Consider the following 25,290-nt stretch of genomic DNA (forward strand, 5'->3'; position numbering starts at 1 on the left):
CATTACACTTACAAATGTTATCTCTCGATCAAAATCAACAATCTNTATGACTTACCATACTAGCAAACATGCATCCTAAACTCCACATATCTAATGAGTAATCATATTCCTAATAAATTGTAATAATTGTTCATGTTAATGTCATTCAGAAATATTGCAAGCTGGATAGCATAAATTTATAGTTTTTATATTAAACTCGATTACCTCGAAATCAACTAAGAGTTCAGGTCCTTTAAAATAACGAGATGCGACGCGAACATTATAACTCGTTCCAGGGTGATAGAATTCAGCAAGACCCCAATCGATTAGCCTTAATTTGCCATGTTCATGATCAATCATTACATTATGTGGCTTAACATCCCGATGCATGATACCCATACTATGGCAGAAATCTAAAGCCTACAAGAAAATTACGTATTAAAACATAAGTAAATATCAGTCAACATGTCAAGAACCATCATAGCTGCTAGTAATATGATCATATCAGTTACAGATCTAAATCTTACCCTAAGCAATTCATATAAATAATAACGTATATCGTAATCCGATAATGTTTGATATAGTTGCTGTTAACAAATTATAAAATTACAATTAGAATTATCGTTTCTATGTTACGATATATTGTGAAGCTTTGCACAAGAATCGAATGTAGTTTTTAATTGTAAGTGAATAAAGATGTACCCAATGTTAGATTATATAATCAAGCAAAAAGTTTCAAACTATTGCAGTACCTTGAAGTCCGTATTGTTGACATATTCAAAAATCAAAGCGGGAGTGCGAGACTAATAAAATGTAGATCAAAGGATAACATCAACGTTGGACATGTTGCATTAAAAAGATCAATCTTCAATTAAGAATAACCAACTTCAGCTAAATATGTACTATGTCGTAGATGATCACTTTTACGTTAGAAATTGATTGCTAGGGCTTACCATAGGATCTTTGACTGTTGCTCTTAATGTAATTATGTTCGTGCCGCCACGAAGATTTTCCAAAATTTTAATTTCACGCTTAATTTTCTTCTTTTTTACCGGCTGTTTGGAATAAGATGATAAAAATAACAAGAAAAATGAGCTAATGAATTGATCGAGCGGTTAAGAAATTGCAATTATTCTGTTATGAAGTAAGGTTCTATTGCAATTGTCATTGATAATCGATTTCCGCGTCCTATGTGAACATACTTAGGTATGAACTACGGCAATTAGCAAGTAGTGAATAGAAAAAGGTAATATGCAAAATAGATTTGAAAGTAGCATTTTATGATTCTTTATCAATAAGCATATTCTAAACTATACTTGAGTTTCCGCATATTACAATAGCTATATTGAAGAGCTATTTCTTCTACTGCCAGTATTCATTTTACCTTTAAAACTTTGACAACCGTCTTCGAATTGTCTCTAATATCAATTCCTTCAAAAACTTCACTATACTTTCCTCTACCAAGTTTTCGAACTAATTGGTAGTTATCTTGATCGCTAAAAAAAAAAGTACCATTTGAGTCATGAGTAAAACTATTCGTTGTAGATGAAATAATGACGATTGATTTAATTTATACTTTACAAAATGAAATAGGAGGATTGATTCAATTTTTATTGTACTGTCTATAAGCAATTATAATGGATTCTAGTATTCTTTTTCTTCTTTTTGCAACAAGTTTTACAGTAGGCAGGGAGTAAATGACAGTAATAGGATCCATTACAAGTAGAAATTATGGTGTATTCTATATCTTGCTTGTACTCTATGGTAAATACTGTCTAATAACGTGAAAGAATGGAGGCAATCCCAACTGGCATGTATCATGAAACGTTCAGCATTGGTTTTTTTTTTGAATTTTATTGGGATACTTTGGAAGAAATTATCATGATTGATTATTACTGTCTTACTCAATGATGGAAGATGAAAAATAAGAAAAGTATAGACATTGCTATTCTATTCACTTGTATAACTAGTATTGTCGATATCCATGTCTATTGCTAGTGTAGTCGTTATTAACGTTGAAGTGGATAGCCTTTATTTGAATTTTAAGTTGACAACCTTTAGTCAATGAAGAGTAACTGCATGTCATGATTTAAAAAAAAAGATTAGTTGACGACGTTAAAGTCAATATCAATCGCTATGCATGGTCATGACGGTAAGGAAGAATGATGGATAGAAAGATAGATTGGCTCATTGGAAAGAATTGGAGGGTTCTCGCTATTTTGACGGTGATGTTACCAATGCTGTACGTCTATGTTAGCGAGTTTTGTACTGCAGAGTAGGAGTACGTCAAGCGACTGGTTTACAGTACACCGTGTGTAGACCTCCAATTTTCCCCAATCATTTCTTTACCGCCTTTGAAATAATAACTAAAGTCAAGAATATTGACTTGGCTAGCATTGATCTTTGAAGCTATCTGCTATTAAGATTGATTTTTTTTGGGGGGGGGGTATAGACTGGATTTTCCAAATTGGTTTGGATACAAGTGGGACAAGAAGAGTGCATCCATGGATGCAGTTGACTGTAGGGCTATTGTTTAGACTGGATCAATCATCAACTACTCGTCAACTAGTGTAAAAATACGGTTAAAATGGCCTATCAAAGGATGTCTTAGTGAACGTGTAGTATCTAGTAAATTATTGCAATAGGCTAGATTGGACAAGAGAGGTAAAATGATAGCTCGCCAAGCATTGGAATAGATTGCATTGACGAATCATTGGAAGTTATATTAATACTTACGACCAGTTGACAATGTAAGATTCATAATCCCAGTACTCGCGTGGCTTATGCGTATTGACATCGGCGTAAACGCGAGCACGACTGATAGGCATTTTGTTGACGGCGTCCTTCGCGATTCCGCTTTGAAAATAGTCTTGAAGGAGTACTGGCAAGAACGATCTGAACTTGATGGAGGCTAATGGCAATGGAGAGAGTTGAAATGGCTAAAATAGACAACCATTGAAGACAATTGTTCAATTCTTCCCGCTTATGGAGTTGGTCTGGCAATGACGACGATCAACGAAAGTCCAGTATAGTCGTTGGCGGTTAATGTGCCTACAAGTAGACTCAGTACTGGCTATGGTATCGAAGAGTCTGTAGTCAAAATGAAGCCACGACGCGTTTGGATGTACAGTACGCTACGCTAGGAGGATTCGACTGCATGGAGGGATACAGTCGAGTTTTGTCGGCCTTCTCCCTAGACGGACTATCATACAAAATCCTACAGTGTATCGCCGTGATTGAGTACACTCACTCTCTTCAACTCCAATCGATTGAAGTCAATTGAACCATGCTCGTCACCCGTAACCGTGGTCACCAATCGCTCACAAAGCTTATTGGAGTACAGTACAGTAGAAAACGCTGTACTGTACAGTACTGTAGATTGGAGTAGAAAACGCTGTACTGTACAGTATGTACTGTACATTGTAGATTGGAGTACTGTAGAAAACGCTGTACAGTACTGTACTGTACAGTGTACAGTACTGTACAGTATGTAGATTGGAGTAGAAAACACTGTACTCTACAGTATGTAGATTGGAGTAGAAAACGCTGTACTGTATGGACATTGGAGTAGAAAGGAGCTTTTCTGCCATTTTGCCTACAGCCAAGCGCAACTCTTTACCTCTACCATGGCTGTATTCTACACTGGACTGTACTATCGTGCATGCAGTAAGCATCAAATGCAGCCACGATAGTAGAGTCATAGATGAAAGTAGTTGTACGCTTTTACTGTACTGTACTATGAAGTCGAATCGAGACAAGAAGGAATAGTTTTCTCCCAGTCGACGACTCCATCATTTTGTTTCATACTGTACAATTTACAGTACTACTGTTAACTCATTTTACTCTACTGCTATACAGTACTGTACAGTACAGTTGCTAGACTTTCTTAAATCAACTGTACAGTTTATAGGCACAAATAGGATCGTGATAGACACGGTGTTAGCCAAGACAATAATAAATAAACTATGGGGAAAAAAAAAAAACCTAGCCAAACACTTCATAAAGTATTAGTCGTCCTGTGCACTCTACAGGACAGTAGTTATCATTACTGATAGAAGCCATATCTCGTCCTTTTCTCTGCTCCATTCGTTCATCGTACTGCAAATGTACCATAGTCTGTCTGTCTGAGATTTGAGCCAAATTTCTCTCTTTACGTCTCTCTATACAATACTGTACTGTACTAAATGAAAGTACACCTGATCACCTGATACAGCTCTGAGTGATACAGTATTATAGTCTGTATTGTATGGCGTAGTCGGTATTGGCATGGGTTTTTTTCATCTCGCTAGTGTATTGCTACTTCGACAGATGCAACATAGCGCTAGAAGTCCTTAGAAGTTTCTGATAACTCGTGACAAGTCCGTAGGCCAGGCTAGTGTTAATTAATCCCTAATATTATTATTATTACTTTATGATTCCTGCTCGATTTTTACCAGCAGCAGAATACTCATACTCATTTTTGACAGTACTGTACAGTGTACAGTGAACAGTCTACAGTACCGGACAGCGGATTACAACTGTACACTGTAGACCCTGTCAGTTGTACAGTATGAAAAGTCCTTTAATAGAATCCCTTATTAAACAGTATACTGTACTGTACTACAGTATACTGTACTGTACTGCACTGTACCGTACTGTACTGCACTGTTTACTCCTTCTTAACGTAAGGGCAGTGATCGCTAATCGTTGCAAAATATCTTTCAAAGCTGAAATGGCCGACGTAGAAAAGCTTCGAGAGTTAGCTACCGCTAATATTGACAAACATGCCGATGATTTATACTCTATCAATCAACAAATACATGCTAAACCTGAAATTGCACATCAGGAAGTTTTTGCTCATCAACTTTTAACCTCATTTTTAGCAAAACAAGGCTTCCAAGTGGAACAACATTACGCCTTGGAAACCGCTTTTAAGGCGACGTTACGATGTGGCAAAGGTCCTAATGTCGCTGTCCTCTGCGAATACGATGCACTGCCTAAAATTGGCCATGGATGCGGTCACAATTTGATTGCTGAAGCTGGTATCGGCGCTGCAATAGGCATTCAGGCCGCTATGAAAGCGATCGATGAGGGTCGTGACTTTGGTACGCTAACTGTTTACGGTACACCTGCTGAAGAAGGCCTCGGTGGCAAAATAGCCATGATTAAACATGGTTGTTTCAATGGTGTTGATTTTGCTATGATGGTTCATGGGAGCTCCTTTGACGCTGGTATCTCCAATTTAGCATCTATGCTCGATATAGGTATAACTTATCATGGCAGAAATGCCCATGCTGCATTGTGCCCATGGGATGGGATCAATGCTGTCGATGCTGCTGTTTATTGTTATAATTCTATCTCAGCCATGAGACAACATTTTAAGCCTACATGGCGTGTCCATGGCATCATCACCGATGGAGGTAAATTACCTAGTATTATACCTGATCAATCACAAATGCAATTCTATCTTAGAGCATTGTCTGAAAAAGATCTTCACATTTTGCTAGCCAAATGTGAAAGTTGCTTTCGTGGCGCTGCAACCGCTACAGGATGTACTGTCGATATCCAATATCGAAAAGTTCATAATGATCACTATATTTGTATGCTAAATAATCTCTCCATGGCAAACCGATATGAACAACATGCATCTCGTCTGGGTGTTCAATTTCCCAGTTATGCTCAGCAACTAACATTACCTGCCGGATCGTCAGACATGGGTAATATTTCACAATTGATACCATCAATACATCCTTTTTTCGATATTGGTACTAAGGTTCCCAAGCATAGTAGTGCATTTACTGAAGCTTCTGCTACTGCTATTGCTCACGAAAAGACGTTAATTGCCGCAAAATCGATGGCACTAGTTGCCATTGATATCTTTACGGATCCTCAATTTCGCCAGCAAATTATACAAGAATTCAATGATGCTAAAGTTGATTCTTAAAAATAGAAATGCGCTAATATTATTAACATGACCATAACTATTTTTATATGGACTGAAATGTAATCAATGTACAGTACAGCATAATCGTATCATCGTTAATTTATCAAGCACTTTTGTTGATCTTCCATGTTATGGCAACAAAAGAAATTTAGAATAGAAAGAATCAAGTTTACTATGTTATCAGTATAAAATCCAAGCAGTGAGCAGTTGAACACGTTAAAAAGATTTTACTCATTCTCATCAGGAGAACTTATGGTCATGATTGATCATTTTAAGTGCCTGAACTGATGCTATAAGAATTTTGCCGCAAGAATTATACCTCATTTGTTAATTAATTTATATCATATTACCAACACATTGTCTGAAATGGGATTGTTCATAAACAGTTGCAACTAAATTGTTATTATTATGGTATTGATATATTTTATACATATATTATAGTGATGTATTAATAATAACTGGTTATACTCCTAATTGAGTTAAAAATACTAGACTATCGGCCTTCCGTATAGACAGATGCCCTAACATTTCTTGAACGGCTGAAGCTATAAAATAAAAACATAAGGATGAAATAAAATTGAAAATAAATATATAAAAGTACAGTATAAATGCAATATTGGGTTTTGCTCAACTGTTTCATAGTAAAGAGTATGCTGTACGCAATCGTACTACGGTACTTACTCAACTACTACATCATAATAAGAGCGAAAGTTTGTATAGCCTACGCTATTTTAATGTGTAAAATTTTGCTTTAAAATTAAGTTTATTAGCCGGGTCGGCACACATGGCTGTGCGCAGTGTACTGTACCCTTTACATTTATGTATTTATTATTGATGTAGTAGCTCATCCTGCGCACTTCATCAGTTTCATCACAATTATTCACTTTAACTATAGTCATTATTATAAGACACCATTAGATTTATCTATGACTATATAGAAATTATGATTGTACAACTTTGCATAGTTTTATCATTTGATAAACTACTCATAGATGATATTGTTAGCATACGCTATATGATAAAGACTTATAATTTTATGGTTGATTCAATGCAATATTACAACAGAGATGCTCTTAACAATAAGCTAACACGATACAAAAAGTATGCAGTACTTTTTGCATCTATAGTTTAATATGATTACATCTTAATCGGTCTATATTGATGTAAAATTTTAATGCAGCGACTAGATTATAAATTCCCGTAAAAGTTTTACACTAGTTTTTGTGAGGATTAATTAGTTCATTATCACACTCTTGAACCTTGAAATCATGTGCAATACTATGGTACTAGGATCAACGCTTAACAAACACAATAAAACCGAAACAACCATATACTTGAAAATGAACACCTTTATTTGACTGCCGCTATGATAATTAATTGATAAGATAGTGCAAATTTTGTATTGTTACAATTATTAATTAGAGTAAAGGGTATTACTATCTATATATTATTATCATTTCAGATATCGGCTTTTCAATAAAGTTTTATTTCTATAGATAGCCAATGCCAGGTTAAAACATAGACCAGCCCTGGCATACAAGCATCGCATTACATTCAGATAGGACATAAACTGGATTTATTGACGAAATTAGAATTATACTGAGTTCTAATATTTATATTTATGCAGCATTTGCCAAGTAGTAATCGTGGACGTACATCAGTATAGCAATGGGTTGCCCAAGAATTAACGAAAGCCATACAGCAACGTTACCATAATTACCACTGAGGAATCGCGAGATAACTGAAGCTAAAGGAATCTATAATTCAAATTAAGATTTTAGCTGACTAACAATGAACGTTCTCAATTATATAAATACCGAAAAGTATTGATTTCTGTAATACCTGTGCAACCATACCAATGAATGACCACAATCTGAACATTCTTAACGGTACACTTACCAGGTACTATTAATATGGTGACGAATGATACAAATTAGACCAATAGATAGTATCGCTTTAATAATTCAATATCACCACTAAAGAGATATACTAACTTCGTGAAAAAATGCTGATATCAAGAAAACCACTGTTGAAGCTTGTGAATTACGAAAACCAGCCTTTAGCATTGGCTTGTAAACGTGCCTATATAAATCAAAAACATTGCTTTACTTAATATTATTAATTGATACTATAACAGTAGCAGATTGATTGACTATTACAATAACAAATGCCAAAAAGTTGAAACAACAATCCTTAGGTAAACTCATAATTAGCGTTTACCTAGTTGCCCAACGATGGACTGGAATATTCCAAGTTCGCCAAAAATATGGAATAGTTTCAGCATTCCTTCAAAGTATGCAATAAAGTCAGATGTACTTATGACAGCTCTTTATTTATGATTGTATATTCTAATAAGTTTACAAAGTTAATCCGTAATGTATTTTACTCTATAGATAAGACTTGAGCGGTCTCTTTAAAAGCACTATTTAATCAAATAACTACTTGTATAGAGTTAAAGGTAGATTGCTAAATATTTAACTAACCACCAATCTAGATAAAATTGTCTATCACCAAAATACGTAATTTCTCCTAGAATATTTAGGTAGGAATGAAAGTAACAGTAGAAGAATAGCAGCCAAATGAAATGATTTGGGATCTATCAAGAAAATGAATAGATAAGTATCACGTAAATTAACTATTACAGCACTCAACCCAAAGTCAACAATTATAATGAACTTACTGCCAATTTTAACATTCTTTCAATCATACGATAATAGTCCATTTCCTATTATTAAAAAATGCAATAATCTATTCATTAGCAAGAAGAATCTCGATCGTATCTTAGAATAAAATATTCAGATTCATACATCAAAGGGCTGCATTGAGTTCACGACTGCAGGGATCATCCACTGTTGGATTAACCCCATTATAAGTTGTAACAATAAAACCTACAAAAACATTTTAATGGTCAGTATTAAAAGTAGGGAATAATTTTGATTAATTAGTTTTAATTATTATAAATAGCAAAAGACGTTTATATTTACTAGTTCCACTATCCTACGAAGTAGAAAATTCTTTCTTATGTAAGGTGTTTTAGGGAAATTAAGTTCATAGCAAAGAGTCGGAACAAACATGAAATAGTATAAATCTACAAACAGATGCGTTAATGAAATGAAATTAAGATTAGAAATTTTATCAATGCTTTGCTATCTTTTGATTCTATGAACAAGAGCCCAAATATAACTTAAAAAGATCGTAATGGTATTTATATACCTTTTAAGGTCAGATTATTCGGGTATTGAACTAAATCTTTGGGATGAACGTCTTTGACAGCTTTAAGAACTAATAAAAATATATATCAATATAATTATGAACCTTTACAATTACTCTACATAATACGAATAATAGCAATAGTAAAGCTTAACTAGCAAATAATATAGTCAATAGTTAGCTTTGACGTAGTTAGGAATTAATTAAACTAACTCTGCACATCAGGTGTTTTCTGTTTCTTGGACATTTTATCTTTACGACACCATCTATTGACATCTTTATAGGAGATTAGCTTAATAAATGCCATGCTATACGTAGAGCAAGCAAGCGATGACCAAACTAGAGGATACAGTGATTTTATAAATTAATATTTCGTGAAAGAAGGTAATGCAAAAAAAGATATCATTTTAATTATATCATTTCAACAAGATGATATGTTATTGGTTTCTAATAATTGATAATCGCTACATTGATATAGTTTCTTAACTTCTTAAACACTTTTTTGGTTAATTATAATTATTAAAACATACTAGGCGTAGGTTGATAAACAAATACGTAGACCAATGGAATAATTAAAATAAAAAAGCTGTTGATAAAGTGTAGAGCAGAGCCAAGTGATTCCTGTATATATGACTAAGGGATAAATAAGACCGATTACAATAATTGAAATAAAGAATTAGCTATTACAGTGAGCGAATTCTAGGTCTCCATATGTAGAAAAAGATGCGTTTAAAATTTAGTTTAAGAGAATTTAGATTGCATCCTTTACCTTAGAAAGGGCTAATTCTGTGATATATGCCGTCAGAATCATGACATTACTAACTGTAAATAGAGAATATAAAATATACGATGACCATAAATGCTTTAAACATATATCATAATTATTATAATATGTTAGCGATTACATTGATTAATATTAGTACAATAGCAGTTTCATGGTAAATTAGGGTTGATTTTGTTAATTTTGTGACCACTGTACAATGAATAAGCAATTACTATAATTATAAAGAGTCGGTCTATCATTTTACTAACAGCTAATCAAAGCCAGTGCTCGTACGTTGTGAGGATCTCGAATTAGATATTCTAACCATTGTGTTGGGTCCACAAGAACTCCATATCTAATAAGCAGTTGAAGTGATACCGCATTTTCATCGTTAGCAAGAGTAAAGATTAAAGGCTAAATATCTTGTATATCTATTTCATCCAATCGTATTAAATAATCCCTTTATCACTACAGTGTATACAGCATAAGTAGTATTCGTGAATGGTGAACAGCACACTTGAATTATGTACACATAACATAATCAATAGTCTGCCTATGACAAACGATGCTACGCATACGCAGTCATTGTATTTTTATAGATATCTACTGTATACTTACTTTAATAAGTTATCCAGAGCTACCCTCATATTTGATAATATCTGGAACAGTTAGATGACAAATATTAAGGAAATATCATCCATTTATTATCCACGTATTTTTGAATTCATTAAGACATAGACAGTTTATTACTGAGGCTTGTTATCAATTATCATCAATAAAGAAGAAATCGAATATTACCGCGGTTGTAGCGCATACGAGTATATACGCGTATATTACGGTTTGGATAAATCTCATGTCATATTTTATTATACTATGCTAATATATTTAATTCAAATTTTAGCTGAAACTGATGGTATTTTGATTTCTGTCTATGATTATACAATGAACAATGTAGATGTTCATCAATACTAGACGATAGCGCTAAGACCGACTCACCAGGAGAACGATGGCTAAATTAATAATTCCACGATAATTCTGAAAGCCAGAGCCAGTATGAAGATAAGAATCTTGCATAATATGACACCTACAATAAAAATGATAAATATTAATTCAGTAAGGGTAAAATTTAAAATTAATGGCAATAAATTTACGAATTATTCTACTCTAAGAACACGTAGACTGATCCATTACTGGTTTCTGCTGCATCATGTCAAGTTAATAAAATTAGCTTTGATGCCTAGGGTATTAACGCAATTTCTAATACACGATAATCTTAGGTAAGATTTCAGCAAGATCCAGCAGTACAGATGATCGTATTTGTCTAATCCTTGTTGTAACGAGGTGAATAAAGTAAGAGGTCAAAATGTGCAATTTGCATCCTGGTCAGTATACTCGTAGTGCACTGTACGTATGTGATACGCATAAGGCCAGTGAGGCCTAGAGTAGCAGTCATGTTTTTGTAGATCTGTAAAAATTGATATTATTTTATTTCATTGACGCTCATAATCTTTCTATTTTTTGCTTTTAGACGCGTAGTTATGCAGTACCGTAATACATAAATATTAATCATTAGTTCTCGTACCCTTAAGGGAAGGGGTACTTTATGTGATTCATATTAAATAATACATTAAACGTCAATAACACACTAATCATAACATTAGAAGCAAAATTGATTCGATTCGGTGCATTTTGGATAACTGTAGATGGCACAAGTTGAGTTACCTGTCAGTGCCTTGATGCTTGTTCGTCATCAGTCTATTACAATTACAATCGTGATTTTCTTGATCTATTTTAACTATTTCAACTCGTACAGAGTACTACAGTTACGATAGTGGGCATCCTTCCTTAAAAGGATTACTGGATATTGCAACCACTTCATATAGTATAGAACACCGCAGGTACTATTTTGGATATCCTTTTATTAAGCAAAGAATGTGGCACGTCTTGCACGGTATAAATAACATGACCTTTTGCTGCGTTACATTGTCAATACTCCGTCTCTAATTGCAAGGTTGTATTGTGCATTCTGTGCTTACTTTCAATGGTTCTATCCATGATTTACGAGCTCAGCTACGATATTTTATAAGAGGAAGATGATGGTTGAGCCATTAGGCTTGAATCTTGCTCAATTTGGCTATGATGACGTCGTCGTTGTCAGTAAATCGTTCTAAATCAATTGTTTATTCTATTTCAGCATCTTGAGCTGATGGATGATTCATTACCCTACAGTACCGTACTCGTTTGATCGCCAAGGGAATAATTATAGAATGATTGAGAGAAAGAAAGATCATTTCTCAATGCGTCGAATTGGTTGAATCGACATCATCAGTAGAGCGCATAAGCAATTTGCACCTTTCATGGCTGCAATAGGCGTACAATAACACATGTAAGAAAGACATCCGAGATGTACATTCTTTAGCTACTCTATCACTATAACGACAACTACTGTCTGTATAATCCTTTTCTTATTGTTGTCATTATTCTTGATCGATGGAATATTAAGCAATCCTTCTCCAGTCATGTACGCAAATGAAATGATACAATTATAATTCACTTACGGTTTATCGGATAGCTTTGATTTTTTCAGTAGTAATTGATCATCAGCTTTCTTTTGTAGCAGTACATCGTCTGATCCTAATCCAGCGATCGATTTCCGATGGCGTAGAGTTGTATTATCATTGCTATCATTAGTCTTGTCAGAAGACATTATTGATTCATCAGTCTGTATTGGAACAGGGATATCAAGCCAAATAGGGAAAAATGGATAAATAGTTTACAGTTAATAAATGATCGTTAATGACTAGTTGATTGATTGCTGGTATTGCAAAATTATCCAAATCAACAATGATGAAATGGCTTAATTTTCCATCGGGATTTGACTACTGAGTAGTGACCCCCGGCCAGGGTGAAGGGGTCACGTCGGTAGTCCCCTAGTTGACACTTGGGACTCGAGTCTAGCATGGCCATCTGCTATGTTGGCTTCTAGTCAGCAGCGTATCGACTTTTCCTTTCTGATACATTTTCTACTGTCGTCCAAGACTGCATCTGCACCATAACTCGGGATGGCCAAGAGGGTAGCGTAGGGTATCAAACCAATCCAAAAATTCGAGTCTATTGTATGGCTGGGGACAATGGCAAGCGGTGTCACCTGTCTTCAGCGGTTCACTTGTCATTGTACAGTGTACAGTGTACAGTACCAGAGTAAAGTACGTACTGTAACAGTCGACAACCAGTTCATACTAGACCTGAGAAAGGTTCGGTTCAGTGGGCAGTGTCCTGTGCTACAATATACAGTACAGTATAATACTGTACACGTGAATGGGTAGCTGATGCGAAACAGACTACAGCAAATCGTTAGCCAGTGTCGGATTAATTAATGGACAACTTGACTTGTTCCTATTAGAATTAATTCCCATAGAATTAATTTGTTAATTAATGAGCAAGCTAATTAGAATTTCAATTAGCCAAACATATTATTAATGTTCCTACAATGCTGCCAATACTGTTGTACATCAGGGAGGTTAAGTAAACACTATCGTATTTTTAACTCTATTTCATTAGAAATGATAAAGATGGGAGAAAATTGATTATTAAAAAGTGATCGGCAAGTACATATGGACAGCAATAGTCAAGAAGAGATTTTCAATAGTGACAATTAGACTCTATAAAGTAATACATCGCGAATAATGACTGTTATGGGCTATTATAAAGGTATGGTCTTTTTTAACAGTCCATGTTACTGCATCCATAGAGGTAAAAGAAAGAGCTTTCTCTTACCTGTTGGACTAGACATATGGACAATAGCCGTATAGAGTTTTAATAATACCAAATAGACTCGACAAAGTGACATTTCGACAACAATCACATAAGCACATAATTTGGTATTTTACTGCCATTATTGGCTAGTATTTGACTGGATATACTTGAAGTGGTTGCCAATTGCATTTAATTTATTACCAAATTCGAAAGACATTCAAGAAACCCCCCGTTAAAACTCTCAGCTTTTATATCCTCGATGGCGAATTGTGCTGTAGGGTGTTTGCAGAATTGATCATTCTAACATTGCTGTATGTTTCATTCTTTGTCACAGGTACTATGCTAATCTTTACCCCTTTCAAAATGTCATTACAAGCAGTGATGCAAGTCTGCTTGTACAGACTGCATGCACAAGTATAGGATTACATACTCGTATAGACGCAATAGCGGTAAAAAGTGTTCAATAATGACAAAGGGAATCTACAAAGTGATATTTCGACAACAATTACAATCATATAAGCACATAATTTACCATTTCGGCTTGTATTTGATTGGAAATACTTGGAACGGCTATAAATTGTACTCAATTTATTTTCATAAGGTAAATTATAATTATAATCGAATATACCGTACATATGGACAATAGCGGTAAAGAGATTTCCAATAATAACAAATAGACTATTATAATCGAGTAGCCCGTATACTTAGAAATGCAGTAAAAGAAAATGCTTACTTGTGTGGCTGGATATATGGACATTGGACAACAAGGGTAATGCGATTACTAATAGCTATAGTCTCTACCAGCTGATGCTTGGTCAATTTACTGTAAATGTGCACAGCGTCGGCACAAAATGATTGAACTCAATACTGTTAGCTAAAAGAAAAAAAATTACATGCCTTTAATACTCAGGCTAAATACAACTCTGCTTCCGGAGCTTATGGTCTAGAAGGATGAATTAATGCGAAAAAAGCTTCTACAAGCACAATCAGCTAATACACTTCATTTATCGATATCAATAACGGCGGTATATACTCGGTAGATCCAAGCATACTAAACTCACGTTACTATACATATATTCATAATTATATAATGAATTAACTATCCTACCTTGGTAATTTCTTGATGACAATGCATTTAAGGAAGTAATTATATATATCAGTAGCACATACCCGGTAGTTAGTATAATTTATTAATTTCATTAATTTACCACAGGAGTTCACGCTACCGTTAGTAGCGTACCGTGCAGATATCCATTATTCACTATTCCATTTTAGTATTTTATTCTACGTTAATAAATTTAGGGTCAATATAACTTTCAATCGATAAAATGTATCATCTGCCCACATTTTTACTGGCATGAAAGCAATTTAATTTAAAAGAAAAATTTTATTAGGCTTATGCCACATAATGATTATTATTAACATATTAGTTTATTCTAGAATTTGACAATTAATTTTTTCTCGTAGTATCAAGAATAATGATGTAATTGTTATATCGAAGTTAAATTTTACTAAATAAAGTGTAGCTTTCCTTAACCGTGTCATCTTAAAAAACGAATAAACAAGGAAAGTAGGATCGGTATACTTGTGAGAACTTGATATACTCGCATTAAATTACTTATATTATGATATCGACAACTCATTATATGAAATTAAAGATGGAAACACTGTATTTCATTCAGTAATATCATATATCAAAATAAGAGGGAGCAACCTGTTAGTTAAAACTCTGTATAAACTAGAAGATAGGGTAGTTTATTAATTATGATCAATATACTTATGCACTAGTTCGAGCCCGGTAACCATATATTAAGCTTCTCACTTAGATAATCGTATTATGGAGGTGCTCCAATAGATCAACGATCGCTATAACTGTATTTTACTGATATCGCCAGAGTTTTACATTTAAGAATAATAAATCAGAAATTCACGTCAAAGTGCTACTGCAGTCATAGTACTGCAACTACCCAAATTAATACTTTACAGTCATTAGCCAATGAATGTTAATTTGTCGTTTAATTAATTGTTAGAGTTAAAATAAAAGGAAGGAACTAATTATAAAAGATTACAAGGGATACAATAGATCACATGAAAGCCGCATAGAATAATGTATCATTTAGTAGCTGCATACGCTCCACTATTAATATAAAATTTTGCATCGGTATAACAGACAATGTCGTAAAAACATTGAATAGTATTCGATACAATACACACAATGATTCATACTCCGAGCCATCAATTGGTGCCACCAACATGTTTACTCCGAGTCGTAAACCCATAAATCGCGATATTGCTGTACTATATCGACATTAAAAGCGATATTAGTAGTGCGATCCAAGCCATAAAATTAGATACCGTTATATATCGCAGTTTTGGCTGCGGCAAACGAGTATAATTATTGAGTTGATCGTAGAGAATCACCTGTAGAATCTATTTCTACAATCTATCCGTAGTTTTCATCTGCCATTTTTATATAGTATACAGTAAATCCTATTCATTTCTTCCAGCTTGCTAGGTTTAAAGTTAATATTACTTCCATAAACGGATTAGTTTTTCAGAAGAAGTTGGACTTTGTTTTCCATATTGTTAATCCTTTCAACGAATCAACTATAACATTTTTACTTATACCCGTGACTGGTACTATCGGATGACCTACAAAATGGCAGCCGTTTACTTTGTAACAGGTTTACTCCTTTTGCTGCTAGGAATTGGTAACGCTGTTATGGCTCTATCAGCAACTATTGATATAGCCTTCATCGTAAAAAGCCTTAATCCTACAGATTTATTTTCTACTCCATCCGTTCTTGGCAATTCGGTAAGGAATCATTCAGACAAAGTAAAAATCGAAAACATTCCCAGTGGTAAAATCAATTAATGACTAAACCTTTATTCGATTACTAACTTATAATCAAGATTCCTTTTAGTTAATAAAGATGAGACTTATTTTTCTAAGTAGATTATCATTTTCATCTAAATTAAGCTAATTATAAGTTAGAAGGCAATTAACATTTCCTTGAAATGGTGTCATTGTCAGTTGATTACAATTATGCTACCTAACTCAAATGGATGCTGCCCTTTTTACCGATCTTGTTCAATACATCCAAATACCGATCGTAAACATTTTTGAATAAACTTTTCTTAGCTACCTAGCCGGTAGAAGTTAAAATCTTCACTTCACAGAGTGAAATGAAACTCCATAAACTTCAGATGGAACATGAATAATACTTTTAAAGCGCGTTTTTACTCATAGTAGGCCAATAATTATAATCAGTATTGGTATAGCAGCAGAAACTGCAGACAGATCGTCAGCGTATTTCTGTCAATATTTGACAAAGACTACTATTGTTACTTTTTCGTTTCTGATGCCTTAAAAATACGAGCATTTTAACTACTGTACTATATGATCATTATGAATTGTAATTAGAATTGCTTAAGAATAAGATTCATAATTTTAAAGTAGATTGAAATATTGACTAGTTCTAATGTAGAAAAAGATATGCTAAAACAGTTTCCTTAGTAGCATAACTCACAGTAGTGAGCTGAAATGCTTTTATTACCGTACTCTTGCACGATGAAAATCTATTTATAATCTTTTATTAGACATTGAGTAGCATGAGTATCATGAAAATAGCGAATAAGTTCAACATTACAAGCCTGATCGCCTATCAATAAATTCATTTAATAAACAGCATGCGAGAAAAATTTACCGTTAGCTAACTTGCAGTGGATCGTTAACATAACGAGTACAGATTATCCGTATAATAAACTATTGATAAAAATTACCAAATTTTTATCTTTGAGGCATAGCTTTATTTCCTCTTAATCTCATTCTTGCAAAATTATCGATAATTATGTAATAAAAAAGGCTTGAAAAGATCTAAATTATTTATTTTCTCCGATTTTATAGATGATTATTACTGGGATTCTTTCTATCATTCAATATTTTACTCCCACTAATGCAATGGTACGTTTATTTACAAACTGCTTTAGATAGCATAGAGAAATAAATAAATTTGATTTCGATATAGCAAAATGATATTCATGATTAGTATCCAGTTTGCCTTTTAATTTGAAGTGAGAATGAATGTTTCCATGCCATTTAGTTATAGATACGATACGCAAATCTAATCGTTCTACCTTCACCTAATTCTTTTTTTGCTTTTATGTTCTAGTTGGTTGCTATTTATATCTTCAACATTCATACCTTAACATTACTACCGATATCCATCTTTACTTCCATCTACTACTATGCTACTATTCCACGATTGAATTTAGCAACTCGTCAATCTATCGCCATTTTTGCAGTTATTGTCCTTTTCTATCTATCTACAATCATCATTTCCGTTTACATTGCCATGCAATATTTCACCGATTTTATAACCAGTCGTCATTATCATAAGCTATCTGATTTAAAAGAGGAACAAAATAGTGACAGATCCATTAATGAGGGTGAAATAGCCTTTCGTCTTTCATCGACCAAAAAGATTAGAAATGTAGCCATATTTCAGTTAATATGTAGCGGTGTTCTTATCGCATCTGGACTGGCAGATCTTTTCTTGTTTCAAGGTTTATACAGTAATCAGACATTTTATGCTGGCAGCTTAGTAAGTTTTTCTTAAAAAGATAATGAATTACTTCGACTTCAATTTCGAAATTTAAATGCCTGTTTTGTTGTTATTATGGATATATTTATCAACCCTCAATTAATACAATTTTATATAAATAACTAAAATACTTATATAGTTATGTGTGACCAGCATTTGTGGAATTCTTTCGGAGCATAAAAACATTGACGAAGGGGTAGGCAGACTTTGGTTTATTGTATGAATAAAATTTCCTCTGCACTATAATTAATTTAAAACTATAATCATATAATGCAGCGATGATATTAATGACGTATACTCACTCATACATTATTATTATTAATTTAAACTTCCCATGTAGATGATTTGGTTTGGCATATTATCGCGCGTAAGCCGCTTAATATGTATTTCAACAATCGGAATCAATGTTCTTGCCTATCTTAATACTTCAGCAGCAGCTCTATATGAAGATCCGGACAATATTCGTTCCTTATTCATATGCGTGTCTGTTATGTTGGTACTGGGATTTTTAACTTCGTTTTATATTACGTTAAAGCTGACGTCGAATATTGGCTTCTTTAATGTCATCTCTGTATGGAAAAAGCGACGTGCGGAACAAAGTTATAAACCAGAGCTATGCTCACTCACTACTGTCTTGAGCACTATCCAATTTTTGGCTGCCTTATTTTTATGGGCTAGTGGAGTCGCTGCTATGCTTTATGGTAAAGCTCAACACCTCTCTTTCAGTACTTTCTCTACCGCTAGTTGGGTAAGTTTTTTATACTATTAATGATGATTTAAGTAGGTGTTGCATGTGAAAAACATAATAACCATGATCAAACCGAAATCTAATAAGAAGATGAATATATTGGACCGTGGATTGCTAAAAAATATCATATTTTTCAGTATTCCATGGATAGGCTAAGTCCAAATTCTCACTTAGGATAATGTGCGCCATAAGATGAGAGTTTGTTGCAATAGCTGAAGCTTAATCGTTCTGTTTTCATTTCTGCATTTAGGTCATTGTAGCAGCTAAAGTTGGCGTAAGCCTTAACCGGATGAAATCTGTTCAAATTGTAAGTAGAAAGACAGCAATGACATGGTATACAACTGTTTTAGAAGTCTATCATAAATAAAAAAGATAAATACGAGTATATCTACTGTACATATATGAGCACATATTAAATAGTTAAAAATTTTAATAAATTTCACCAAAGATATCATTCTCTTATTTTAATTAGAACATACCTTACGTGGCAATATCTATTTTATCTACTTTGCTGCTATTGAATAATATGATAGTCACTGGCATGGAGTACTATCGCTTGTATAAAAGTGACATAACCATTCGATTATCCATTCAAATTACTTTCGGCTGCATCATAGGTGCTGCCATCATTTCTTTCCTCATTACCTTTTTCTCAGCCATAAAGATTGCCTGTGCAAACGATATTACATGTCGCAAAATAACTCCTACTTCAAAGGTACAGCATCGAAAGATTCATGACCTGACTCATATTTTTATTGATCTCCGTTGACATTTAAGTCCGTAAAGCGAAACGATTTCCACGTAGACAACTATTTCACTAGTATTTATAAAAGATTTAAAGAATATCAGTAGACTTAATTTAGTATTAGTTGATAGCACTGAGCATTCCAATATACTTGTATGTAAAGATACATTCGCAATATAATATCTTAAATCTAAGCTACCAGAATAATTTAGGAAAATACGTATACTCGTATCTATTATCGTCATTCTTTTTTATGGTGTATTTGGGCTATGAAATAGATCGACTATGGTAAATATTGGAAAAGTATTTTGATTTAAGGACTGCTTTAATTCTCAATATATACCAGTATCGTATAATAGGGATACTTGGATATTTGTTGTTATTACTGCATCATGCTTGTAGTTTTAAACTGGAATTTTAAAAATGCGATAAATTCGTCGATTTTCGAACTGATTAAACAATCTCACCTAATCTTGGATTCTGATCAATTCTAGGCTACTAATACACGAAAACTAACGAAAGACATGGGATCAAGGAACATGCTAACTGCTAATGAAGATAATAATGAACAGGAGGACTCAAGAGAGTCTGCAAACTGAGAAATCTTTCATTCGTTTCTCACTAATCTTGAAGACATCATTCCCTATTTTTCGTTTATTTCTTTCCAGGAATGAGGCATTAATATCTAGTGTTAATGATAAATTACATATCCTAAGTGAATAAATAACTTGTAGTCTTTTTAAAGACGAAATAATCTATGTTTATATATCTTTCTGAACTGTAATGATCTCATTCCATTTTAGTTAATCTACGGTAATACACGAAAAGAAAATCTACAAAATTGCATTTGTAATTTATTTCAATCTAATCATGCATGTATCCTATACTGTAATACCAAGCAGGCGGTTTAGCCTAACGATATCTTAAATACATAGTTGGATATGGGATATTAAACTTAGAATATATTATTGAGCTAATATTTATGAGTGCTTATCGTTAATAAATGAATTATAGCCTCAGTGCATTATTGACGTCTCTTTGTTCATAAAATACTAGTCGTCAACTCGATAATTTCAAATAGGATTTTTCAGTTACCTCCTTTGATCGTTACTTTATTAACGGTAAGATCATTAGACCCTATCTAGGAACGTATTCAAAATCTTTAGCTCGATTATGACAGTACGTAGATAGAATATCTTGGCATTTAAATCGAAACATAGTCATTTAATCCATTAACAATTGTCCCAGCTTCAATATTTTGTATTGTTAAGTAGATAAATTACGAATAATGGTTATAACTTGTACGAGTATTAAAATAGTCTTAAAGATAACCAAGAGGTATAATCTATGATGGTAAAGAAAGTGAAGACGCTATATCTTTTATTAAATACGTATTATTGAAATTCTATCTAGATGAGATTATGAATATTTTATGCTATTCCATTCTCTGATTACTTAATATCGCGGGTATAATTTCTTAGAAAATAAGAATTAATCTATGCAGACGTACACATATCTTTGACTATTCAAGCAGTTAGTCTTCATTTTGCAACACAGTTTGTAGATATAGCGTTAAAATCGGTAAAAGGATTTGTAATATCAGCGTTGAAAGAATTCAGACGTAATTAAAGTACCTATTGGATAAATAGGTTGCTATCTTCAATTTAGAGTTGTAGAAGCAATAGATTGAATTTTAAAACAAAAATTTTCCTTAAAGCTATTTGATAGCAATACCCTATTTCCAATAGATTGGCCTGACTTTTAACAGCGACTTTGCTAACATTTATGGCCGTTATCGAATACATAGTATTGACCAAGCTCAATTAGACTTTACGAAGGTACATGTAGAACCCTTGTAAAGATTTTAAAATAAAACGTCATTGGATTACATAACTTTATTTGAATTGTGAAACCCTAATAAAATCGGATACCGATATTAATTTGTATTTGGGGTAATGGAAGAAAAAAATAGACGAACTGGGTTCATTTTCTCACAATCGTAGAATTACCTTTAGAATCCCTTTGTATTTGAAATATCATCCCCAGGCCCCCCAAAACAGGATATCTTCATACTCGTTCATGGTAGAAATAGTGTTAGGATTGCATTAATTAAGAACATCGAGCGGAAAACTTTCCTTCCAAATCCCCTACAACGCTATCTATTTATCAAAGGTATTTCAATAGCAAGATAGAGACAACATGCTAGGACAGGTTAGGTTGGTTTATTTTCTCACAGTTCAGATGAACTGTAGGATTGTCCAGAAAATTCTATTCTCTTGCTCTGTTAGCATAACTTGGCCCCCATTCAGATTTAAAATAAAAGATTGTAATTAGTGGATCTTCCCGCCTTCTTGAAATGAGATGACAGGTTAATTACCGGGTACAGATCTCAGTTATAATTATGGTTCATTAAGATTACAATACCGTCGTGGGTAAATAGGGTTGATAACCAGATTCAAATGGCCGTACACACATATAGAATAACAGCTATTAAAGTATAAAGACGAGTGGAGGAGTCGATAGACGAAAAAGTAATAGTAGTATTTATATCTTGTACTCCAATGGGCTCGATGAATAGGTCCAGTTCCAGATATTTTGAAAATGATCCTTTTGAAAATTAACTTTACTTTGTTATAAGGTACAAGAAAAGAATAATTGGAAGAGATAGAAGAGAAATAATAGGAATATCTACAACGTATCTGTTCTTCGATAGGTTGGATAAATTTATAGAATGAGGAGCCCTTTTGATAATCGATCCTTTTACAATATACGGCCTCGTTATGTATGGTCAAACTGTTTCGAGTTCGTACTGAAATCGAATTCTTAATTAGTACCGAAGTTACTAATATATGTGCTACAATAAGATGCAATGCTCGTGTAGTTTAACATGATTAGCTGCTGGTGCTCTAGCAGGATATAGTAATCTAATCCCCGTGCTTAGCACATGAAAGCATAAACACATATATTAAGCGTTATGATAATGTGTTACTACCATTCCTTGACAGGTCATGCGCTGGAATTTATAAGTGTGCATCGAGTAAATCGGGAGTTCTTCTCGTCAGTTGTTGTAGATACAGTTACGGTTTAGTTTTATTGTAATAAAGCTTAGATTAGTTTTCATCAATCCAGAGAATCTGATTTCTTATGGGCCCTAAGCATTAGCTTCGCTACAAACGCCAAACTCGACTTAAAAATAATTGTTTCGAAAATTTGCCTTATTTTATCGGATAGGAGTAAAAGGTTTATGCTAATGGGTTAAAAGAATGATCAAAACTGATCCTGAAATTACATATTAAGGTTATCATCTTCATTAAGCACCAGAATAATTAAACCTTTATCAAGTTGCCTACAAGAAGTTAAGTATATCAGTATTTGGACCATATTTAACCTTGGATTAGAGAAAATGATTAAATTATACCAATAAAGTCTACTAAATTCTTATCCTTTATTACTTCTTTCGGAATAGATCAGATCTTTAAAATGTGCACACCCTATCAGTCTCAATTTATATTTAAAGCTAGTACTGTATGCCTTACCATCTACGTCTAACAGATTCGAGGAATAGCCTTCCATATTAATCGGCTATAATCCTTTACCATTGCGATTACTATCCTCTAAAATTGTACTCTACTGGAAAAATTTGTCTTATCCTATCAGTAGATAGAGTCCGGTATTCACTGACTATGATACCACATAGGGAAAACTTCCGAGGTTAAGGGTGAACACCCAACATAATTACATAAGCTGTACTAATAAATCATTAAGCCGTAATAGTATATGTTATAACATCAACCATATCACCGGTTACATCAGCTATAATCTAATATCATTGTAGTCTGAAAAGCAAACAGTATAGGTGACAGGTCTTGGATCATGTCTAGTATCTATATCCATATTATGAATTAATTTTTCATTCCGATAGTAGTAAAATTATTATCGTAAGTTAAGCAATGGTAATAACAATTTACTATCTATATTCTTGTGTGAAAATGGTCATATTATCGCAAGTCCGTTTTGATGTCTATCGTGGATAACATATTTTTATATGGTGCAAATAATTAAATAGAGAATAACTTTCTGCCTCCATCCATTATCGGTACGATTCTTGCATTATATCAACCTCTGAATATAAATGATCAAAAGAAAATAGGTTAATCTGATATTAAACTGAATGTCGAGTCATTAATATACCACCAACTGCTACGCCTGTTCATTATATTTCTATATTATATATAAGGTCTACAGAGAAGATTATTCGTACAATATTCGAAAAAATTAATTCCCAGTATATGCTTTCTTTAAACGTAATTTTAAAACGATTTTGAAAATACCATTGAATAGATATACTGTCAATAATAATCCTTGATGGAAACTTCTTTATTTTACTTCGTTCAACACTTTTTGAGCTTTAATATTAAATTAAATTAATCAATGTACATTTAAACACATACTCCGATAGAATATTTAAATTATGAGAGGGATTTAAGAACAAAGAAAATTGCATCAATCTAAATTTTAAATGTAAGCTCAAACTTATTCCATATTTGCGAAGACGAAGGTGTAAAAGGGGAAAAGATAATAACAGCTAATATATTGTAATGGATGAAGTCTTGAAATGTATAATTACTGGTATACTAGCCATCCTAAAGAATATTACCCAAAATTTTATTCACTAATTGAAAGCATGGCTACATTGTTTTAACAAACCCATTTCTTTTCACTGCCAATCTACTAAAGTTCATGAGTTTTAGCAACTAACAACAATAGACATAATTTATTAATTCTTTATTCACTTCCTATAGGTCATCATTTGATTGAATATTATAGTAAGTAAAGCTATTATTGGTGTGGAAGGTACTCCTACCTTGATATTTTATAATTTAAAATTACCTTAACGGCGCAGATATAACCTTCAAATGGCTGATTATGACTGAATACCTTGTACTCATGAATCTCAATTATAATTACCAGTACAATTGAATAAATAATATCATTGCAAACACGATGATAGTGTTTATAAGTTTATATGGTAGAGGCTTTGTAACATTTAAATAAGGAACTTTCACAATGCAAACCGTGTTAAAAATTGAAATGAATACTATAATTAAAAATAGTGCATCATAGTAAATAACTTCGCATATTTACAATTGATGTTAGATAAAGACAATATATTAAAACTTTATTCATAAAATCTTACTTTAATCTATCGTCATTTATCCTTTTTTATACAAATATCTCCATGTATGCATACGAATAGCCAATAGAAGTTGTAGTCTAAACCCACTTATTTATCGGAAACGCTGTACTTACTATAATATTCGTAATAATCTTTCATTTCAGTGCTGGTACTAAGAAGACAGTATATTTGGATTCGAATAAATGAATTAATTATAGACCAATAGATATAGTATTATCACCATCACTCCATAAAGGAACGAACTAACTAACGAAACTAATAAAACATTTGGAAATAAAAGACAATTTTCTACTATCCGTAGTGAGAAATAGGATATAGTATTGTAAAATAATATTGTTTCAAATTGGACATTTTCCTGGAATAAA

At 33.1% G+C, this 25,290-nt stretch overlaps 4 protein-coding genes across 4 annotated transcripts in view; 2 read left to right on the forward strand and 2 right to left on the reverse strand.

Moving 5' to 3' along the window:
• TRIADDRAFT_50201 (uncharacterized protein) overlaps window positions 1-2,807 on the reverse strand; it is a gene marked incomplete at both ends in the record, with an annotated part of 10,046 nt that extends 7,239 nt beyond the window's left edge. Inside the window, 7 exons of the mRNA XM_002111988.1 lie at window positions 56-109; window positions 205-399; window positions 507-566; window positions 732-782; window positions 933-1,034; window positions 1,364-1,475; window positions 2,716-2,807. Coding sequence (XP_002112024.1) covers window positions 56-109; window positions 205-399; window positions 507-566; window positions 732-782; window positions 933-1,034; window positions 1,364-1,475; window positions 2,716-2,807 — 666 coding nt within the window. The remainder of the gene's footprint in view (window positions 1-55; window positions 110-204; window positions 400-506; window positions 567-731; window positions 783-932; window positions 1,035-1,363; window positions 1,476-2,715) is intronic.
• Window positions 2,808-4,690: 1,883 nt separating this feature from the next.
• Window positions 4,691-5,902, forward strand: TRIADDRAFT_23576 (uncharacterized protein; the record flags this gene model as incomplete). The annotated part of the gene is made up of 1 exon (XM_002111493.1): window positions 4,691-5,902. The coding sequence occupies one exon, from the start codon at window positions 4,691-4,693 to the stop codon at window positions 5,900-5,902; it is 1,212 nt and encodes a 403-aa protein (XP_002111529.1).
• Window positions 5,903-7,277: 1,375 nt separating this feature from the next.
• On the reverse strand, window positions 7,278-10,973 carry TRIADDRAFT_35841 (uncharacterized protein). Its single transcript, XM_002111989.1, has 15 exons — window positions 10,872-10,973; window positions 10,494-10,534; window positions 10,145-10,230; window positions 9,882-9,934; window positions 9,643-9,745; window positions 9,326-9,451; window positions 9,116-9,151; window positions 8,887-8,990; window positions 8,710-8,790; window positions 8,583-8,627; window positions 8,386-8,498; window positions 8,123-8,188; window positions 7,897-7,984; window positions 7,745-7,807; window positions 7,278-7,659 (listed from the first exon to the last, which is right to left on the reverse strand). Exons 1-15 carry the CDS (start codon window positions 10,947-10,949, stop codon window positions 7,522-7,524), a joined length of 1,221 nt encoding a protein of 406 aa, XP_002112025.1. The 5' UTR covers window positions 10,950-10,973; the 3' UTR covers window positions 7,278-7,521.
• Window positions 10,974-16,290: 5,317 nt separating this feature from the next.
• Window positions 16,291-20,327, forward strand: TRIADDRAFT_55647 (uncharacterized protein; the record flags this gene model as incomplete). Its single annotated transcript, XM_002111494.1, has 7 exons — window positions 16,291-16,446; window positions 17,539-17,595; window positions 17,804-18,235; window positions 18,375-18,431; window positions 18,576-18,983; window positions 19,234-19,290; window positions 20,223-20,327. The coding sequence occupies 7 exons, from the start codon at window positions 16,291-16,293 to the stop codon at window positions 20,325-20,327; spliced, it is 1,272 nt and encodes a 423-aa protein (XP_002111530.1).
• Between the last annotated feature and the right edge of the window lie 4,963 nt (window positions 20,328-25,290).

This window comes from Trichoplax adhaerens, genomic scaffold, assembly GCF_000150275.1.
Source record: "Trichoplax adhaerens TRIADscaffold_4 genomic scaffold, whole genome shotgun sequence".
In the NCBI taxonomy this organism is placed as follows: Eukaryota; Metazoa; Placozoa; class Uniplacotomia; order Trichoplacea; family Trichoplacidae; genus Trichoplax; species Trichoplax adhaerens.

Coding starts and splice junctions, on each gene's coding strand:
- TRIADDRAFT_35841 (XM_002111989.1), bottom strand. CDS start 10,949: ATGCAAGATTCTTATCTTCATACTGGCTCTGGCTTTCAGAATTATCGT. Junction 10,535..10,871: donor ATTTAGCCATCGTTCTCCTG/GTGAGTCGGTCT, acceptor TAACTGTTCCAG/ATATTATCAAATATGAGGGT. Junction 9,152..9,325: donor GAAAACACCTGATGTGCAGA/GTTAGTTTAATT, acceptor TTCATCCCAAAG/ATTTAGTTCAATACCCGAAT.